At 44.6% G+C, this 21,775-nt stretch overlaps 1 protein-coding gene across 7 annotated transcripts in view; it reads left to right on the forward strand.

Moving 5' to 3' along the window:
* LOC125881571 (partitioning defective 3 homolog) overlaps positions 1 to 21,775 on the forward strand; it is a 420,073-nt gene that overhangs the window by 380,221 nt on the left and 18,077 nt on the right. For 6 of the 7 annotated variants that reach the window (XM_049564734.1, XM_049564733.1, XM_049564740.1 and 3 more), the window contains one exon: positions 16,770 to 16,890. In XM_049564734.1, the coding sequence (XP_049420691.1) occupies positions 16,770 to 16,890 (121 nt within the window). The remainder of the gene's footprint in view (positions 1 to 16,769; positions 16,891 to 21,775) is intronic. The other variant, XM_049564735.1, reaches the window with a different exon arrangement.

The raw sequence follows: 21,775 nt of genomic DNA on the forward strand, positions 1-21,775 counted from the left end.
TCTCTCTGGGCACTCCGGCTTCCTCCCACAGTCCAAAGACATGCAGATTGGGGACTAGGTTAATTGATGACTCTAAATTGTCCGTAGGTGTGAATGTGAGTGTGAATGGTTGTCTGTCTCTATGTGTCAGCCCTGCGATAGTCTGGTGACCTGTCCAGGGTGTACCCTGCCTCTCGCCCGATGTCAGCTGGAATAGGCTCCAGCCCCCCCACGACCCTCAAGAGGATGAAGCGGTTAGAAGATGAATGAATGAATGAATCATGTCGGCTTCATTCTCAGGCCTTGGAGGTTGCCTAAAATCAGATTACATAACATAATGTGCACCAGTTTACCCACCTGTCAGAATCAGTTGCTTTATCGGTTGCAGACATGACAGTAAAGAAGTGTCAAACAAAAATTTACAATTTAATGCTGACCAAAAAGTACCTGATTCTGTGCGGTTTGTGAACAGGTGTCCCCTGCGAGAACACATTTCCATCCACATGCCTTATGTCAGGGAATGGGAGTGAGTGTGTTACCGCTTGTTAGAAAAGCCTGTCTATATGGTGATGGTGACGATGATGGTGACAGGCTCTTCCAGTCCTCTCTCTCTTCCTTTCTGTCTGTCTGCGCTGCCGAGGAGCAGAGTAAAGGTCTGGAGTTCATTATCAGAGATTTTCTTCTTCAAGGGGCACAGCGACCAGAGCATGTGGCGAGCTCTCATTACTCCCAATGCTGTCACATAATCTTTGCCCACTTACATCCTAGACACAGGGACCTGACTTGTCTGGAGTGGGCCCGTCTCGTGTAGCTATTCCCATTCAACATAGGAAATTAATCTGAAAGCGCCTATAGAGAAATCGCCATTTCAGGCCATTAGCACTTGTCGTGCAAAGCCGCCATTACTGAAATAACCCGGGCAGTGGAGAATATTGGACTTACTGGAGCAATAGCCAGTTCATGCTACATAAGTTTGGAAATCACCCACTTGGGGAATATTGTAATGGCCTTGTGCAAATACAGACGTATGCGAAGGAAAACTATCGTAACCTACCAGAAATGAAATGACTAGGTTTCACGTCTTAAACAGCCTGAAGGAATATTACAATAAGCAGAGCAACCATATAAGAGTGGAAAAACTTCCCTTCATCTGTCTGTCATGAGATGAATTCAGGCTGGGCCACACACACACACGAGCACATAAAAATGCACATGTAAAAGTTACAGAGGAGGAATGAAATAAATCCATGTTGCAGTTTACGGCTCATCTTTATAGGATGTGATTGAATTTTAAGGATTTTCCAATTGATTCCTGAGTAAACGCTGACATCTGGCAAGTCATCAAGACAAATCTGCCAATGACGAGTGTCAGTCAGCTGCTTTATTTTATCGGACTATTTTTTTTTTCACTCAGCAGTAAAGCCATTCCTGGTTGCATGCAGATGGCGTGTTCTTCCAGTCACTATAAAATGTTCTAATCTCAGATCTAAAAGTTAAAAAAAAAAAAAAAAAAAAGAGCTCAGCCCCTCCTGTTACTCAAGTTAAAGCGACTTTTGGAAACTAAATTGATTTAATTTTTTTTAGTTCCATTTTTGGCATGGCTGCCACACCCTGCTTTGGAGATTGGCATTCTGTGAACGGCGGCCAATTGGCAACCGCTGTTTACTGCTACCAGCTGCTTTTGCTCATTGAAGTAGTTGCCTCTCTTTTACACATCAATCTGCTTTCTCTCTCTCTTTTCTCCCCTCTCATTAATCTTTACAAGATCCCAGAGTATGGCATAACTTAAGCTTTGCCATATTAACTGGCCTTTGAGGCCTGTCAGTGCTATTTTTGATAACACTTTGGTTTTGATTAGACCGTGACAAAAAGCATAGATACCACTTGTTGAGCTAATTTCAGTCTTTCAAGTCTCCTGATTGGACTCGGATGTGACGGCTGACAGTCTCTCGGGGTGTTAGGTGTTGTTGGTGAAAGACAGGCAAGGTTGGACTTCATCTCTCGTCACGTTTAAGATATCTGTTTCAAGTCTCTTTCAGGACGTCTTTCCACATTGACCCAATGGTGTCCTTCAGACACATCCACGCCGTCAGAAGTTTCAAAAGCCTGCTCTCTTGTCCTTCTCGCCGTCTTCTTCAGAAGATCACCTTGCCAATGCTTTGGTGGGAAAACAGGGGGGAGGGGTAGGACTGTTTAAAGGTGATAATGGTCTTTAATCTGCACCAATGATGATTTATCAGCTCCTGGCCAGCCTGCTGCACTGACTTTAAAACATGAAATAGAAACTATTACCTATTACCGACTCACTTCTTAGCATCCCTGAAGGTGGGGGGAATAAGTGAGAGGCAGAGAAAGATAGATAGAGGGGGGAGAGGGAGGAGGTGTGGAAGGATTCATCTCCCCCCGTCTTTTTTTTTTTTTCTTTGCAAAGCCACCAGAGCTCCAATCCAATTTGCCAGGCATGTGGAGTTATCCTTAAGCCTGTCAAATGCACTGACAGTGGAAAGCTGTCACTTCTCATATGGTCATATGGTCACAATCAACACTCAAGTTATTTATAGGTCTCATCCTTCACACATTCGCCACTACAAGGACCCACATACCAACTCTCCGCTCTCAGACGCCATAAGAGAGCCAATTTACTCATTTAGTATCACCTCTTAACTGTCCTTTAAACTGTGAACTGTGTCTTATTATAGAGCATACTGCTGGTGGGTGGTGTGTTTTATTTATTTAATGGATTTAATGGATCCATCTTCTGTGAGGTGGGGCACAAATAAAAGAGACAAAGATGCAAAACGAACTAAATTTGTCTTGATAGTCTAATTTTCCTGCAGTTATTATCCTATTGAATTTAATTTGGTGATTATATATCCAGGTAAGTATCCTACACATAGCAGCTTTAAATTAAATGCTAAAGATTATGGTAAATAATAGGATATTAGCTCTCACTTAGCATGGAGGGGGAGGCTAATTAAATGTGCTTCAGATATTCCTGCCTCCACTCGGACCAGCCACTCAGTTCTTGGATACCAACGGCGCAATATTGCTTTATTTCCATGGTGTGGCCATTGGCTTTGTGTGTGTGCGTTTTGTCATACCTGGAGGATATGTGTTAACTCAGCAGGTTGAGCATTACCAAAGACCTCCATTGTTCTCAGCTCTATTGAGAGTTCTCCAAACACTGGCCTATAATTAAAGGGCTCACTCCTACTTAATGCTTTTGTTCCCATGCCCCCCGACCCCTCCCCTCCCCATGCTGGGGGTTCGGCATAATAAGCATTTTGTGTGTATGCACATACGTGTGTATGCTTGTGTGCATGCAGGCAGATGTATCTTAATTGAGTTTCGACTCACTGGTGCATTCATTCACACATCAGCCACCGCATCGGCCATCTGCAGGCGAACCCACGACCGCTTGGTCTCTTTTATTAGCACCAGGGGCTTATCCTCTGTGGCTTGTCTGGGACTGTGGGAGCACCATCACAAGCCGCTTCCCTGTCACCCATTCCTTAAACCACCTGAAGGTGACAGTGTTTTGTCATCGGTGCCTCTCAGCTCCCCTCACTTAAAGTGCAGCCTGAACCCCCGGCGCCAAAGTGAGCCACCTAACCAGGCCTGAATAATTCTCTCATTAGGAGCTCGGCTGAGTGCTTTGCTGTGTCACATTTAAAATGTGGCTCCTTATAGGGGGCTCTTGCCTATGAACACGAAGCCTTGCCAAAGGGAGGGTCTGTGTTATGAGATGAAATAGGAGGCACGCAGAGAGAGTTTTATGAGAACCACTCTTTCTCTTCTCTCATCCCTGTGATATCCACTCCAAGCTCCTCTCATGAAGTTTCTGTCTCCTTTCGTGTCTGACAGGAGCTCTTCTCAATTAGATAGATTTCTGTTACTGAGCATCCAGACATCTTTACAAATTCTCTGTCCCCCCCTCTCATGTAATATCCCTCTCACTCTCTTCTCGGCTCTGTTTTTTGCGACTCAGGCAGTTTAGCTGGAGGATTAGAGGAGATTACACTGTGATCTGGTTTGTGATAACAGCTCATATTTGGAGAAGGACTCCCACAGTCACCTGCAGAGAGAAAGAAAAGAAGAGACAAAACATCAAACTGTGTGAAATGCTAACAATCTGGCCTCGTGACAGACTCAGCCTTATTAGCCGGTCTGTTGAAAGGCATGGAGAAACATTATCAGATCTCTGTGTGCTCGCTGGAGCCCAGAGCCCGTCTTAAGTTACGCTGGTTCAAATCCCTGTGGCTGAGAAGAAACAACAGGACGGCACTGATGCTAGCTTAAAGAAATGACCGCTGAGACTTGCTTCAGCCGGGGTGAAGTGCGGGGTGTTTGTGCATAAGCATGTGCGTGCACTGGGAACGCTGCCACTGCTGCTATCTTGTAGACTAAAAGCTTGTCACAGCTGACCTCATAGCTTTCTGTTGCGCTGAACATGGACAGTTATGGCCCACTAAATCTCTGGGGAGGACAAAGACACTCTAAGATCACCTTTAGCCTTTCTGCAATGTCACAAGATCAGCGTTTGGAATATATACACTTGTCCTTCAGTGAGAAAGAATTTAAACCAGTTGTTTGTTGACTCTGCCGTCCTCTAAACCTCGCCATTTTCTCACAGAGGTCCGAGCTTATTATTTAAACTAATTGACAGTAAAAGATATAATTATACTTGACCATTTCTGCACCCGATGGCCTTTTCCATGCCTTGATTATTGACTGCCAGTGCTCCTGATTAGCATGTCGGTCACAGGGGAAGTGGTGGCCCGCAGTCATGATGATAATTGAGATCATAATCACAGCCAATGAATTTGCGTGTGTGTGTGTGTACGGTGGTCGTAGTGGTGGATTCAGGGGCGGGGGGCTCCAAGCTGTCACGGGGGCTTTTGATTGATTGATGCCTGATGCGAGATGATGGATGCGTACCCACATTAAGCCGAGTGACGGCCACGCGGAGGCTCGTCGCGGCTCCGGCAGTTTAAGGCAGCGTTACGGCTTCATTAAGGCAGAGAGGCCGCGGTGGCCATAGATCATGGTGGTGACAGGCCAACATTATGTCTGGCTGGGTTGATAATGATGTCATGAATGTGAGGGTCACAGGTTGAAGGGGCATTAACATATGTAAGGCTCCTGGAGGTTGATGGGAGATAGCAGTAATGGCAGGATTTCTCCGTCGCTGGTTTGACTTTGTGATTTGAGGGACTGGTACAGATGCAGTACAGCAGGTGGATGTAATATGTGGATCTGTTTCACGTGCATTAAAGGTCCAGTGTGAAGGGTTTAGGCAATATATTGGCAATACAATAGAATAAGCATATTTTCTTTAGTGCATAATCACCTGAAAATAAGAATTGCTGTGTTTTTGTTACCATAGAATGAGCCATTTATCCATTTATATCTACATAGGCAGCAGGTCCTCGTCTACGGAGATCACCATGTTGCACTGCCATGTTTCTACAGGAGCCCAAAAGGGAACACTGGCTGCATTTTTGCATCAGTCACTGTAGTTAGTTTGTTAGCCTCTGTGACGAGAGTGCTTTATTCAGTGTTTTTGCCAGTTTATATCACCAGATCTGTTTGTTTTGGAGCAGAAGAGACTCCTGTGGATAATTTGGCTCATGATAAAAACCTTCTGAACATCTGGATCTTTAGCTATCAGAGAAAATAGGTAACAGCACATTAGCAGGTGCTGGGCTAGCCGCCCGTCTCTGACATGCCAAACAGCGTCGGAGAAACCCTTATTTATAACGAGAACTGCTTTATTCAGTGTTTTTTTTGGTTTTAATTACCTCGTACATTTGTTTGAGAGAGGGAGAGACCTCTGTGGATGATTCTGCACCCAATAAAAACCTCCTGAACAATAAACACTGAAGGAATTATTTCCGAAATGGTGTTTCAGTTGGTTACAATCTGCAAAATCCCCCTAAATCTTACACACGGCTCCTTAAAAGTTGAATAAAAAGACAAATTTCTAAATTTAATAACAGCCCCCAAATTAAGAAGTACGTTGTCTTTTTGTTTTGTGTAACGTTAGCTTTTAATAAAGTTAAATTTGCGATTCACGTCACTTTTCCCATCCATTTTTTTTCATTATATTTAAAAAAAAAGGAGACAAATCATTCCAAGTGTTGTTGTGTGAACATTGATTAGTCTTTTTAGCTCTGATTCTCTCATTTTTGTCTTTTTTGTCTCCCCATCTGTCGGTATCTTCCCACCTCTTGACCCTCACATTGATTATTACACAACATTGATAGCCTAAATTGAAATGATGCAGCCAGCCTCATCTTTTTCTTTCTTTCACTCGTCTGTCTGCGTGGCCATTACTAAAGGTCGCGACCCCTGACCCCCTCCCTCTGCTGCCTCTCTGGCTCTCAGAAGAGGGCTCCAAGACTTAATCCAGTAATGGAGGAGACAGGAGAGCAGCCAGTGCAGGATGCCAGGGGATAGTGGGGAGGGGGAGGAGGCAACAGCTCCCTCCTCTCCTCCTCCTCCTGTTCCCTTCATTTATGTCTGTACCTCCATCCATTCCCTAGAAGCACAACCAAGCAGTCATCACCCCCACCTCTCTCCATCTTCTCACCACTTAAAGCTGGGACCAGCTGCGCCAGGAGCAAAGAAAATCATTGGAATCCATCTTTTTAATTCTGCTTTATTACACCCACTATCAATATTGTTATTGTTTAAAGTGGCCCCAGCTCGAGCTGGGCTCTGACTGACGGGCGTCCTACCGTGCCTCTCTCGTTAATTATGTATAGAGGAAGTAGCGGCGGCACAGGGGGTTGTGGAAGAGACGTCTTGGGGGCTGCTTGTGTATGGGACGGCGAGGAGACCTACGGAGGGCCGGCGTGAATTATTTACCCCTGGCTCGTGGCTCGCCCGCTGAGCGTCAGGCACTGACATTTGGAAAGGGAGCGATTGTCTGCATTCAGCACAGTGTGATGCCGCGCTGGAGTAAATGAGATACTTTACAGGTGTAGGCCTTCCAGAGTGAACCTCAGCGCCCTCATAAAAAACAGGATATCTGCTTGGCTTGTTAGTTGGTAAAAGGGGATTTAAAAAAGACGGGTGTATGAGTTACCAGAAATGCCGCAGCGGAGAAGTGCAAGTACCTTAAAATTATGCACCAGATGTCAAATGATACATTTCTGAATGCAGATGTAATATGTGGCCAATGCACCAGCGCTGCTAAGGCCCATTTGAAATCTAATATTAGCCTTTCATTATAGGTAGGCAGTGAGTGTGTGTCACTCTGGCAACGTGGTAGAATAGCAAACGAGTAAGAGTGGGTCAGCGGCGTGTGAATATCTGCATCTGCAGTGGATTCATCTGCTCATTCACATGCTGATATCTTTGCATATATTTGCATTAAAGGGCCATAACTGTGTTTTAATCCACGCAGTACATTTTAACACACAAAGCATCACATAGACTGCTTTAATGTGTTTTCTCTCAAGCTGCAGGCAACGATTGGTTTTCATTCATCACAGACTGGTGTGAAAATCAACTTGCAGAGACCAGATGCTGAACTCTCAATATGCTGTAAACTCGCTTGCTGTTATTTCGGTCAAAGTTACAGTGAACTATTGTTGCATTGTTATGCAGTTGCAAATGTGGGTTGTTTTTAAAGGTTTAGGGTGGATATGTTGAAGCGGTGGTGAGAAGCCGAGGCATCCAGGAGTCAACTGCTGCCTTTTAATTATTTCTGCAAGTTTTAAAATCAGCATACAGCAACGTTTGCCTGCAGGTAGGAAAATGCAAAACACTGTGGAAAATAGTAAATTATTGATAGTTTGAAATTATGTAGAACTTGCCATAAAAACTGACCATAGTCAAACTCCTAGATGATTCCAGTATTAGGTAACACAGGAAGATACATGCAGTTGCCGTCCCAGACATGAGCAAGGTCAAGTTACCGCCACTTGAAACCTGAGATGTTTTAAATGGTGGACTGGATGAGGTTTGACATCACCAACTATTTCATGTGAGTAATATTCCATCCCATTCTCTGGTTTTTTAGTAGGGGCTCACCCCAAGCTCCCCTCCAGCCTGTCTGTTTTCCTGCTACTGTGCTGAGGCTGTGGTACGCTGTGCTTGAAAAACTTGTGCCTCTCTAATAAGCTGCCTGTGGGCATTCCAGCACATGAGAGCAGCTGAAGGATGAGGCCGTTTCAGAATGCAAAGTTTAAAAGTGAGTCAAGTGGGATGGAGGGGTTTTGGAGAGGGGGCTGCAATGTCACACAGCTGTGAGATGAGCTCGGTTGGACCTGGCCAGGCAGGTTGAAGCTGATTGTAGGACTGTTTCTGTGAGACTGTGGCAGCACACCAAGACACATGGAGAATGAGCAGCTTCCCTCTTTTTCATTTTACACTCCATAGTTCCAAAACTTAAGTTAATTAGCTCTGCGTTTTTTTCCCCGACATCCTCCTTCCCCTTGATTTCAAAACAGTTTTTTCACTTTCTCTAAGCAGGTTGTCAAACTTCAGACATGGCATCTGTTATACGCTGAGCACTTGAGGCATCCACACTTGGCTGGACAAACCCATCTCAAGATCCACTCGGCTCCTTCTTGTCTAAGTGCTAACGATCGTCTAGCCGGCACTTCCGCCAAATTCTCCAGCCCTCTCTGGGCTTTTTGAGAGCTGCTTTAAAAAGAGAAACCTGCAAAGGTGACTCGTCGCTGCAGCACACCAGCCTCGCTGGACATTTATTTGAGGTCACCTAATGCAAAACACAGCAACCAATTTCATATTTCACGGCGCCAACCTATACTTAGACCAAATATTTTGGTGTCAGGGTTCATAAAAGAGAATACTGGAAGCCAAAGTCATATAGTATACCCCAGCTCACTTCTCCTCTGGCCTCTTAGTGTCAAGCCAGCTGATATCTCATAAAAGCTGTCTTTAAGGCCTGATGGGCTCATAAAAGCTGAGCTAACCTGTTTAGATGGATACTTTAGCCTACTGCCTTCACACTTTATTTACACACTTCACTCTCCTTACCCTAAAGAGGAATGTTGACTTGTCAAATGCCTCTGTTCAACACAACAGCCCACAGTACTGACATAGACATGAAAATATCACATTCGATGAGAGTTATTCACCCTGCTGCGAGACTGCGGCTGCCGCACATGTGTTTTCATATTGTTTATATGCTTCTTTGAAAATAACAGATTTACTGTATTAGAGTTCTGGGGCACGATCCAGCAGCAAAGGAATTCTGTGTGCGCTTGCAAAGTTTGGGCACGTGATTAGCTCTAATCATTAGCATGCAGTGCAGCTTTGTCTCATTACGAAGTGGCACTGCTCTGAACTTACCATGACGTGCAGCATGCATGTACGAGTGTGTGTTTGTGCCCTGTGTGAATACATTATGCAGTCCCAGCCATACTCCTAGTCTCGCTCTCCCTCTCACACAGTGTGAGCGAGTGCTTCTGAATCAATGGATTGGGATTACAAGCCTTAACTTCAAAGTTCATCTCTTTCTTCATGGAGGACGCAGCTGTCAGTCAGGAGCTGGCTGGCTCCTTTCTTCCCAGAAAATAACTTGCAGAAAAGTTGCCAGCAACTGAGGTGAAGAAAGTTCTCAGAGTCTGTCGTCCATATAAATCTTAAACTGTGCCCATGTAACAGTGCACAACGTGCCGTCTGTTTCTAACAACTCTCAAAGACGCATTTTCACTCTGGATGATAAAGACTAAAATAGGGTCAGAGTAAAGGTTGCTCCTGTGTGAACCATTGACTGCACTGTACAGTACACAATCAAGAGGAACAAACACTGGAGCACTGTGTTTTTACAGTCAAACATGTAAAGTCTTTGTCTTACAGTGAAAACTTTTTGAACTCAGCCTCTGTGAGTTGTCTTTGCTTCACACAGACAGCCACTGTGACCTCCTGTCTCTCCTCCCGTCTGTCCTTCGCTCTGACTCAGAGCAGCTGCACAGGATCGGTTGAATAATTGATCCATTTCTGGACTGCACCTGAGCTTCCATCTTTCTTTTTTACTTTTATTTACTACAATGTTCTGGCCGTCCAGCTGGCTCTGCCACAACATCGCCTCAAGCCATCTCACTGGCCTGTAGACTCCCTTCTCAGCCTCCTTCTTTTTCAGCATTAAAGCCACACACCATATATTGGAAGTTTTAAAACAACCAAAAGCACTTTTAGTTCCTCTTTTGTAAAAAAGGTCACACCTGTTTCCTTCTTACCACAAGTAATGCATCTACACAGCACAGCACGCAGAAACAAAAGCGCCTTTGATCAGTTTCAGTGCATTCTCATTGCAAGTGAAGCCATAAAACTTGCCGGTGAAAAGGCCGGGCAGAAGGCATCGGCTGTGTCTCCCCGAAATGTAGACAGCTGCAAGGCCGGTTCCTCATTTGCACCTGTATTTTGGCAATCCCTCAAACAGAAGAATGAAATATAAAGAAAGAAAGAGGTGTTTTAATGTAATGCCTTGTAAAGAAGAGAGGTCGTAGCACGTGTCCTTGGGGTAATAAAGCAAATTGGGGGTGAGGTTGGGGCAGAGAGGGCGGCAGGCTGCATGTGTGCTGAGACGCAAAGGGCTTTGAATTACTGAGGGTATAGCTCTGTAAAGAGACAAAGAGAATGCTGAAGAACTGCTTCTTTTCTTCGTTTTCTGTAAACCGTGTTTTTTTTTTTGTTTTTTTTTCTTTCAGTCGAGGGGCCTCTGTGGCTCCCTCCAGGGCAGAGCTGTTTCTTCATTTCTCACACTAGGGAAGCAAGAGATGAACGGTACACCAGGGGCCAGCCATGCTGGACAGCCTGTTGGAGCTCTACAGCCGTTGCTTCTTTCCCTTGCTAATCAGAGCTCCACACTCCCCAGTCACGCCACCACCAGAGCAAGCAGACATCCCATGTGATGGCCTCTTAGGACCCCCAAGGACCCCATATGGGCTGCTTTGGAGTCTGAAAGGCACCATGGATACACACACATTCAAACCCAGCTCTACAACAGCAACAGCCCCCATCTAGCAGCGGGGTTTTCAGCTGGCAAGGCGCCACTGTCAGTGCATCAGTCACAGGAGGACATGGGTGAAGTCAGAGCCTGACAAATCCAGGGTATTATCAGGCCTTTGTCCAGCCTGCAGCTGTCACTTACCAGGCTAGTGGGAGAGGATGAGGGGGACAGAAGGGAATTCATGACCTATCCCTGTATCCACAAAGGAGTATTGAGGCATTCACAGATAAAACATATGGGGAAAAAAGACAGAAATAAAGGAGAGAGATGAGGCAAGAGAAAAAAAAGTGGAAGATATTTTTATGAAGATGGGAAAGAGAGTAAAATGTAGAGTGAAAAAAAAAAATGCCGGGAGAGGGGTATATGCTTCAGATGCTTTCGTTTGATTGCAAGAATCATGGCGAGATTGGCCGATATATGCTGATTTCCTCTGAAGACTCTAAAAAAAAACGTCTTATCTTTGTCCCTCTCCCCTTCGAAAATGACCAGCGGTAATGCAGATCTAATCTTTTTCTATCATCGCGGTAGGTCCCAAAGGCTGTCCATCTCCCCAAAAACTGCCTCATCTTTCTGTCTTTGAAATAAATGAAAGTCCACGGGGCGATGGAATAAAGATGAGCCAAGCCTTTGACTTGATGCAAGATTGCCAAAGGGCCCAAACTTAAGAAGCCTGCCCCATCATCTGCTGCGTGGAGATACTGGGGCCGGAGCAAGAAACCAGATAATCTGATGGAATTTCAATCAGCAGTGATCAGATAAGAAATAACAGACCGTCTGATTTTAAAGTCACACCGAAGCCCCAACAGTTCAGTCTTTTTCATTTTACTTGGAAATGAACAAGTCTGCTACAACTCTCAGAACTCCTGTCAAACTTGTGCTGAAAGTTTCCCCCAGGATTGTAACACTCTCACTCTGATTGGCTGGAGCTGGCCCCTGACCTTAGGTATGTTCATATGACCCGTGTTACACTCTCGGTGATTGGATTACTCCTTTATTAGCCAGTGGCGGTGTTTATAGGGCATGCCGAGACTCAGCGCGGCTTTGAACCACCAACAGAAGCAAACAGGAGGACTGTGCCATAGTTTGCATCCTTGGCCTAAGCCTTGTGGTGTGTGAGACATCTGCCAAATCCTCCCGGATCAAAGGATGACTATTACACAGACAGGCGTCCACATACCCCCAACTGCAGCTTTAGAGGGCTCATGACCCCTGTCAACAGGTCAGGTTGGAAAACACAGGTGGGATGGGGATGGTACTTGGACGCCATTTGTTTTTAAAAACACAAGTGTTCCTGTATAAGTTGTCGATAAAGTGAGATTCACTCACAAAGCTATATCCATCACATGTTCAAAAAGCTTTAGGCTTATTTTTTGTTGCGTCGTGGCATTTTCCTACCTTAACTGCTTTTTATAATCCTTTCTTAATAAGAGAAAGGATGAGCAGGAGCAGCAGCAGGAGGAGGAGATCAGCAGGGGGTCTGTTATTGTTCACATGGACCTGAATCCTTGTTGTTTGACCTGACTCTGCGAGCCTGTGAATTCACAAGTTCACCTCTCCTAATAAGCTTTCAGAATAAAGCTATAAATACAGCGGTGGTGTGACTTTACAGAATACAAGTGTCTGTAAAGTGAGGAGCAGAGAGACGGAGGGAGGGAGAGTGTGTGTGTGTGTGTGTGTCTCTGCGTCTACGTGTTGCAGGCTGTGTTTGCAGGGGTGTGTGCTCGCATGCATTTGGGAGCCAACCTGAGAGGCCAAGTGCTGACATTTCAGCCTGCGAACACACAGATGAATTTTGAGCAAATCTCATTATACAGGACAGAATGAAGATGCTGGCTGTGAAAAGGCTGTGGCATATGGATACTTTATCTGCATGTTTTTTAATTACTTTATAGGCAGCATCCCATTTTCCACTGACTCACATTTTAAAAGAGGCCTTTCAGGGGGAGAAAAACAGCTCTGGGACAGAGCCCCGTGAGCTCATATGATCGTGATGCAGACAGCCTGCCTGTACCCCTGAGTACACTTACACAACCTGTGACCTTTTTCCCTTATGCACAAACACATGGCTTATAGCAAACTGATGAGCAGCACTCATTCATATTCCCTCACAGCCATCCATTGCTGGCTGGGATGACACATTCATCCTAATTGCTGAGGTGGTCTGCTGACGTAAATTACCACCAGTTTCTTCCCCCCCAGTCTTTTCTCACAGCTCTTGTTCTTCAGGCCCATTACAGACGTTGATGTATTCACAGGGGAATTTATAAGCGGTGACACCTGATGCAGCCAGCAACGATCATGCTGACTAATTACACATTGAGGTGCTCGAGCATTTGGGGAGTTCTCAGGGAAGGCGGCTGAATCCATCTTCTTTATATATTGAGACAGGCCTGCTACCGGCTGTTACAGTGATAGTGGTGCCTTGATTCCTGCTCTTCCTCAGCTTTTTTTTCCTCACCATATGAATATATTTACACTGGAGAATTCCATGAAGTGTTTTCCAAGAATCCCATCATCTCTGTGCCCCCATGGTGGGCGGAGGACCAAGGGGAGAAGCCCCTGCAGATAATCTAGATATTGCACAGGCCTCCTTTGAACTGCCATGACAAATTCACCCCTCGTTAAATCCTAGCCCACTCCCAGTCCCTATACGCGATGCAATTTCCATTTGCAGCACTTTGAAAAGTATATTGAAGTGCCTTGCTGCTAGGTCTTTAATTTGCTGGAGATCTTGTCTTCGCTGATCTTCTCCCATTCCACTCCCCAGCACTTCATCTGTCACACACTGTGCAGAAATTTGGTAATATACGGGCCGACCCCCTTTCTTAGATTGATGCTTTAGTGGGTGAGAGAAGGGCAATAGGTCCTAGTGAGTATATGGACTCAAGTAGTCTTGTTTATCGCCTGGGTTGTGGCCCTTTTTCTGGAACCCCAGCTGGCTCCCACTGCCCCTTCTGGTTCCCCTCGCCCAGTGGTGCATGTTTGAGATGCTGATGCTAGCACTGACCCTCCCTGGAGGGTCAAAGAGAAAAATTTACGATGCTGTTTGTTTGGAGTCAGCCTGGTTTTCTCTTTGACCAGCCTCAGGGATTAAACTAATTGCATACATTGGACTTCCCAGATCTGTGTTCGGTCTTTTCTAGTCTCTCTCTCTCGAGAAAGAAAGATGGCATGTGCTGTATTTCAACATATGCATTAGCAGGCGTATATCTGAAGTGAGGAAAATTAATTCAGAATTGCAGATGTGTTTTGCTTCTTTTTCTTTTTAATTGCATGCTGTGCAGTGTATGTTCCGTGTGAGGTGCACGCACTTTCTTAGAACACGTCTTTGGGGAAATCTGGAAACCTTTGGGTTAAATGGTGTTTTGAAATTCAACAGATGCACTCAATGAGCATATGGTATACGTGGCATTGATATTCATACAGGAACAGCTGATAATACTTTCACATACATGTGTCATTAGTTAAAAGAAATAAAAGGTTTTATGATGAAAGGTAGCAGATTTGGGTGAATCCGAGCAGAGGGTGACGTCCCACTACCTCTGTGTGTTGTACTCCAAGCTTCTCTGTTGTTTGTTGTGGTAAGCCGTCTCGATCACACATGCACGTTAGTGCCATAGACTACATATAAAGATGGACAACACATCTCCGCTCACCACACTGTGCAAAAATGAAGCCAAAATATCTGGGATACAGTCACTGCCCTTTTGTGCTGGTGACATCTCTTGGAGCCAGAGTCTGCGCAGTAGCGATCTCCACGGTGTCGAGTTCCCACATAAACAACCGTCACAAACACAGAGCCGTGAATCAAGATGTCAAACCCCATTTCTACAGTGTCAGATAACTAATTAAACCAAATTTGAACCTGCGCTGTCCAAAAGTAGATTGCAAGCCCATTCTGAATGAATCATTAGCTACTTGACAGAGACAGAAAACTAGCTCAATGACATGGCCAAATACAAGTATGACGCTGAATGTATTAAACTGTGGGACCTTGAACTAATGACTAAGGTGAAATCTGGACGCCGTGGCTGGACCGGTTGGGAACCACTTCTCCAGTGTTTTAATTTGTTCCATGTCCAATCTACTTACATGGAGGGAGCAGGCTTTATGACCTTTACTGCAGCCAGCCACCAGGGGGGGGATTTTGAGGAGTTGTCATGTTGTCCATCTTTTTTATACAGTTGCAGATTCCACTGGCTAGCTTATTGACACCACTTTGCACTGCACTCAAAGCAGTTACCGCTGATGCTGGGACAGCGTCATTGTCAAAGCCTTGCACCCCCCCTGGTTCCCACGTAGTTAACACCTTAAGCTCTATCGACACTGTTTATGGAGTTAGCACCATTAGCGGCACAGCCACGTCCATGCTGAGAAACGTGTCCAGATAGCTCGTACGCTCTGAACTTCACATAGAGCCTCTGTGTGCATACAGTCAGTGTAGCTCTGTTGTTTATAGACTACAATTAAGTCATTTAATTTCTTTAACATTGCATATGCTATTTAAGCAACCTCATGCCAATATAAAGGGAACATTGATTTTGTAATGAACAGTAATAGAAGGACTTCACCATCTCCCCACACCCTCCTCACACCCCAATGAGCCACTTAATTGCCCACATCCACATAAAAGGCCTAATGTATGCTCCCTGTGCTCCCACACACATAAAGCTATAGGAATCAAATGGACTATAACTAATACAATTGATTTTGATCAGGCAGTACGAATAACACCATAACCGTGTCTCGCCAAGTGCTACTCAGGGGCATGCACCAGGATCCGCTCATCCTTTATGAGCTGCTATTTATTGTGCTTTTAATGAAGCTTGATTGGCAGCATGTCCTATTGCCCATTATCATCAGAAGGATGTGCTCATTCTAATCTGCAATTATCACCATAATTGCGCCCAGAATCCTCGGGGCCCAAATAAGCAATCACTTCCACCGCTGGCGTGCCACCTGTAAGTGCTCCTCAGGAGGACGCACAGAATGACAGGGTAACAGGTCCTGCCTGACTTGGTTTCTTCCTCTTCTCTCACATGCTCTTGATTAACCTTTCCCTTTTTCACTCGGCACCATCCCCGAGAACAAACCTCCTACCTTTATCTCTCTTTCCTTCTATCCTACTCCCCTATATCCCCGAGCTCCCAACCCCTCCCAGCACAAATTCCTAACCTTTGGTCACTTTCATCCCAGTGGTATGCATAAATACAGGCCTATTATCAAGCCTGGTTGTCTCACCATAATTATGCATTTTGTCATGTGCTGCCTCTGTAGCTGGTGATAAAAGGAGAGCCTGATTAAGCTGAGGGAAGGCTATTGATTCCTATTGACAGGCTCCTCAAAGCTCTTTAATGAAGGGGATGTAAATGAGGGTTTTCCACAGTGTTTAATGACTGCGTACCATAAAAGGCCAACATTCTCCTGCAGTCTAAAAGAGACATGCATCACTCACAACGGTGCACAAGGGACACTTTCAGTTATAGGGATGTTCAGGAGCAAAGGCTGGGAGGAGGAAGGGTGGGAAGAGAAAGCACATGGAGATGTCAGTAAGGTATGCAAGGGGGAATCATAACTGTCAGATCAAGGGGTCCTCAACACAATTTAGAGGCTGTGTTAATGTGGTCAAGTGAATTATTTGAATATGAAAAAGCATCAGTAACAACACTGTAGCTAGAGGAATGTGTTAGGTATTATTTCTGAGTCAGGCCCTGCTCAAATATGACCCCTAAGTGTGCTATCTGGATTCAAAACAACTCCTTCCGCTTTCTCACCTCCTGTTTTTCGCTCTGTCTCCCAGCAGTCAGATGGCTCCCAGTAACCACGACCGGATACAAAGGCTGAGGCACGAGTTCCAGCAGGCCAGGCAGGACGATGACCTCAACGACCACAGGCACACCTACAGCTTCAGCCAGTCCTGGGTGAGTGGCCGATAGGAGCTGCTGCGCTCCAGCAGAGTGGCGCTGAGCTGCACAGACCCAGATACACATACTCCAAAATACTGTACACTCAGAGCTCTTAGAGCGATTCCCCCTGATGCACTGCTGGACTCAGATTATCTCCAAAGCTCCCAGTTGCTTAATGGATTTCTTACACTCAAATAGTTTTATTTCTGCAGAACTTGATTCTTTTTCTTTGACTATCTACTTGTGTCATGACCTTACTTTGATCAGAGTTGGCACTACTCTGGAAAACAGCCTGAAAATATTGGGTGAATAGGATTTTAGTTTTTCACTGTTGCTACAAACCTAATACCTTATGTTATTGATATTCTGCTGATGACTACAGCGATTACCCAGTTCATTTCATCAAATACATAGTAGATGAAAATATTATAGTGTATATTTTTCTTTCCAACTGATGTTAGAGATACAAACTGAAAAAAATAACCAATGAGCAAAAATATGGATTGTTCCCTGAGATCATTCCCAGAAGACATTTTGTTATATGTATTCACAGACTGCAATAAAGTAGAGTCATAAATTCCTGCGTCCTGGGATTAACTATGATAAAAGTCTTACTTATGAACTGAATAATAATTCATATAACGCAGCATGAAGCCCATACAGCACAACATTAACTTTGCATGGTTCCATAAAGTGCCTCAATCGTCTGACACCGTCATCCTTTTGGACCGTCAGTGTCCTGCGCCTGCCAAACTGTCTGACTCATGTCGCTAAAACTTTCGGCTCCAGTCCCAACTTCTGCCAAATTTCTGACTGATATCTAATTCCCCAGTCCAACCTTTGACCTGGAACTAATTGCTAATTACTCATTTCTGTCTGTGCCTATTCTGTCTTGGAAATTTGACACACTTATGGCAGGAAGGAGGAGAGGAGACGAACAAGGAGGGACACTCGATGACAAGTGACTATTCAGGACTTTGAGGCAAAGTGAGGGGAGAGAAAGTGAAACAGTGAGGCACACTGTTCATTTTCATTAGAGTTGATTAAAGGGATTTTTGAATTAAGAATTTTTAAATTAAGAATTTGATAGTTTTTTTAAGCCGTTCTCCTCTGCCATGATTGATCTGTACCAACAATGGGATTTACTCTTCATAATTGGAAAAATGTAATCAAGTTAATTCCTTTGTTAATTCATTCAGACCTGATCTCATATTCCTTCCTGCTGCGCAACTGTGCCTAGAGTTTAAATAAAGAAACACTTTCATCTTTCCACATACCCTGTTATATCACTGACGATCTTAACTTGCACTCGCAGTCATTACTCAACTCTAACTTCTTACTTTGTTTGGACTGGTATAACTGATTGGTTGACACTTAATTTAAGGCCCTCTTTATTTTTAACTATGACCTCACAATAATAGAGCAAAAATTGACCGTTAGTTCAGGCAGGACACGATGTCAAGCTCAGCTCACATCCCAGCTACATCAGCTGATCTCAGACAGCCCAACCAATTGGTGAATCTCATTCATGGTGCCCTATTTAAACTGCACTGGCCTTCCTACTGTTGCTGCTTCCTCTGCAAGCTGCTTTGCAACCTGCCTCCACCGCAGCTCCTCCTTTTCATGCTGTGTCTGATTTATCAATGTCATTTCTGTTTGTCATTGATGCTGCTCTGTTCTGTTCCTGTGGGGTCTTTGCTGCTGCTTTCCTAGTAGGCACATAGAAGGGCAGGGAGGTTTGCCTCTCTGTCTCAGGCTTTCCTCCTTTGCATGTGGAAGGGCAGGCAGATGTGCTTTCCCTGCCTTATGGTTTTCCATGCAGGCACGTGGAAGGGTAGAGAGGTGTCCTCTCTCCGCCTTATGCTTTCCACATAGGCGTGTGGAGGAGGCTTTCTTTGTAGGCCCGAGGAAAGGCAGAGGGGCCCCAGAACAGAGCCATACTGCCAAATATGATACTGCAAATGGAAATAAAGTTCTCTTTGACTAAAGTGTTCCTGAGTGAACTTGTATAATCAAGCAGGAAAAAGTTAGAGGTCAAATATTTGTATATTTTTGCGGTGTAATAGCTCAAGACAGACAGCTTCATTTGTCCTGTGACTTTCCTGACCTGGTTGTAGAAGAAAGACGGCTAATTGTTACACCAAGAGGAGCTATTTCCTAAATTATGGGTCAAAATGTCAGACCTTGAAAGTTAAAATATTTGGCATCCAATTTTCTGGAGAATTATCAGTGTCAGTTTGTCAATTAAATTGGCCCGGAGCGGAGGTGTGATGTGGCAGGGATCGTCTGCTGTTTTTGTCCAAATGAGTTTGGGTTAGACATAACTGCACACAAAGGGAGGCAGACTTTATTTGCTCTGGATTTCCTACAGTGTTGGTCCTGCTGATGGTTTGAAATCACAGAAAGCGGACATCTCTCTCTCTCTCTCTGCTGTTTTCTTAATCTCTCTGTCTTTCCTTTCTCACTCACAGAATGAGATGTTAACTGTTTGTTCAGCGCTAAGCAGTCTCAGTCTTTTCTCTCTGAGCCTCTGAGCTCCTAATTGCTTGTGATTGTTGACATTGTTGAGCATACCCCCGCTACTCCACTGGTAATAAGATATAAGGCCTGCCCGGGAGTATTGAAGTCTATTTTATTAGTCCTCTTTCATGTTATTTTAGTCCTGCAAACAAGGACTCACAATGGCAGAGCTTGTTAGAAAAGATGCAGGCGTGCCCGTGCTATGTGTTGACACTGATTAGAGGAACTCGAGGGAAATCCTGTTTTAGTGTCATCCGAATACAGGATAGATATGGCTCTATTCAAGGCGAATGGGGCAAGCATTTTGATATGAAACTAGGGGCAACTGTGGAAAGAAAAATGTGACATTGAGTGTCTAGGCAAACAGAAAAGACAAGGAATAAAAAAGCTTCAGTGATCAGCAGACAGAGGCAGGGTCATGAGGTATAAATAAACTTTAATTCTAAACCTGCAGTTTCCATTTAACTACATATTTATAGACTGCTTTGAAACTAAAAACTCTGTATAACTTTCAGAAAATGAACTTGTTGCATTCAACTGTGGGTTTCATAAGTGTAGGTAGAGGTAATGGGGATGACACTAGCATTTTTTGACCCACACTGAAAACACAACCTTGTGGCTGTGTTATGTTCCCAACTATTAAGGCTACTTTTTGTACAGAAATTGATCTCGTTTTCAACGTGGATTTTGCTCTGAGTCATTGCCGAGCGTTGTCCGCAGTGATGAAAGTGAAACCTCTGTGACCTCCACTCAAAACATTCAGTGAATGTAACCATGAAAAGGCAAGATGCTCGAGAAGGCAGTTAAATGCCTACAACATCAAAGTCTGCAAAACTGCACTTTGATGCGCGTTGTCCCTGAGTGCTCAAGGTTACAGCGTAATGGCTTCCACACAGATCTACAAGCCAGAACAGCAGCAGCTGCTGGCATCTCGAGGCATGACTGGGTTGTAATATTTACACTGCATATTTGTTATAAAAACAGACAGCGCCGGCTCAGATCTGCTCCATCACTTATCCAAATATTGTGATTAAAGTAATACCGACAAATACTCTCACCTCAAGGTCCATTTAGTAGCTGTTGTGGATCATGTCACATGAGCCTGATCGGCAGATGGAGTTTCCCAGGTTCCCAGATGTAATAGAAATGTAGATTTCTGTTTTGTTTTGTTTTTTCGGGGGGGGGGGGGGGGTTCAATCATTGTCAAAGCGACTCACACCCATTTAGTGGCTGTTCTGGAGCTTTCAATCATATTGCATGATCTTCATCAGCACATAATGTCTGATCAGTTACCATGGAAATGCAAATGTTCAGAACTACAATATGTTTATGATTAAAGGCAGCAGAATAGACATAGAGGTAAGACTGCTTCATCAAGCGGTTTCAAGACAACCCAGTCTCAGTCCCAAGTCGTTGAATATCGGCGCTTGGGTGGTGACTTCCAGCATCAGACACCGAAGAAAAAAGCCATCCATTCATGTCGCCATGATAAGCAGCCGGTTGCCATTATTGTGCAATTGTGCCCAGTGGCATCTGGAGGAAATGTGGCGAGACAACAATGGCAGTTAAGGTGGTGAAAAGTCTGTGTGGGGCAGATGGGAGGGTCGGTGGATGGGTCCAACAACCACTGACTTTGACCCAGGAGGCTGGTATTTGCATCCCCATCGGACTGTAAGGCCAAACCATGTTCTTGTTTCCTAAACCCAAACTACATGCCTTTGTTGGCTAAATGTAACCACGTGCATTTGTTGTTGAAGGTAAAAAAAAAATGCGATGTAGTGTGTATACAGGTGATGAGTTGTAGGTGACACCATCAGCTGGCTTGAGGCGAGCTCAGACCGGCTGGTTCACACCACTGCAACTTCTCTCTGCAGGGTTCTAAAACGGTTTCGTCCCGTTGCGAATCATTGGCCTGAACTGGGTTTAGCTGTATCTCTACACCTTTGCCTCATTTAGTATGTGCAGAATTATGAATATGCGAGTTAGTCCCTGCTGTTCTCTACTCGCCCCTCAGCTCCTAGCCTGCAGCTCTAGCCTACCTGCTCACCTTCGATTCTGCTCATCTTTGTCTACGTTAGAAACTTAGCAGTAATCAATAACATGAGCCTTCAGTTTGACTTCTCTATCATCTCATAATGTGTCGCTGATGTTCGATAAACCTTATTCACGATATGTTACCTCTCATTTTGTCGTAGCGCTATGCTAACGATATGGAAGTCCCCACCGCGTGGATGTGATTGGTTCCTTAGCTTTGTGACGTATGAAACCCAGGCTGTCTGAATCCATGTTTTTAAGACTGTCATTGGTGCACTGCAGTTCCAAGGCGGAAATGATCAGCCATTGCATTGACTGCTAATTTCTCTCATGTCTTTTAGCATTT

The sequence above is a fragment of the Epinephelus fuscoguttatus genome, linkage group LG21 (assembly GCF_011397635.1).
Source record: "Epinephelus fuscoguttatus linkage group LG21, E.fuscoguttatus.final_Chr_v1".
In the NCBI taxonomy this organism is placed as follows: Eukaryota; Metazoa; Chordata; class Actinopteri; order Perciformes; family Serranidae; genus Epinephelus; species Epinephelus fuscoguttatus.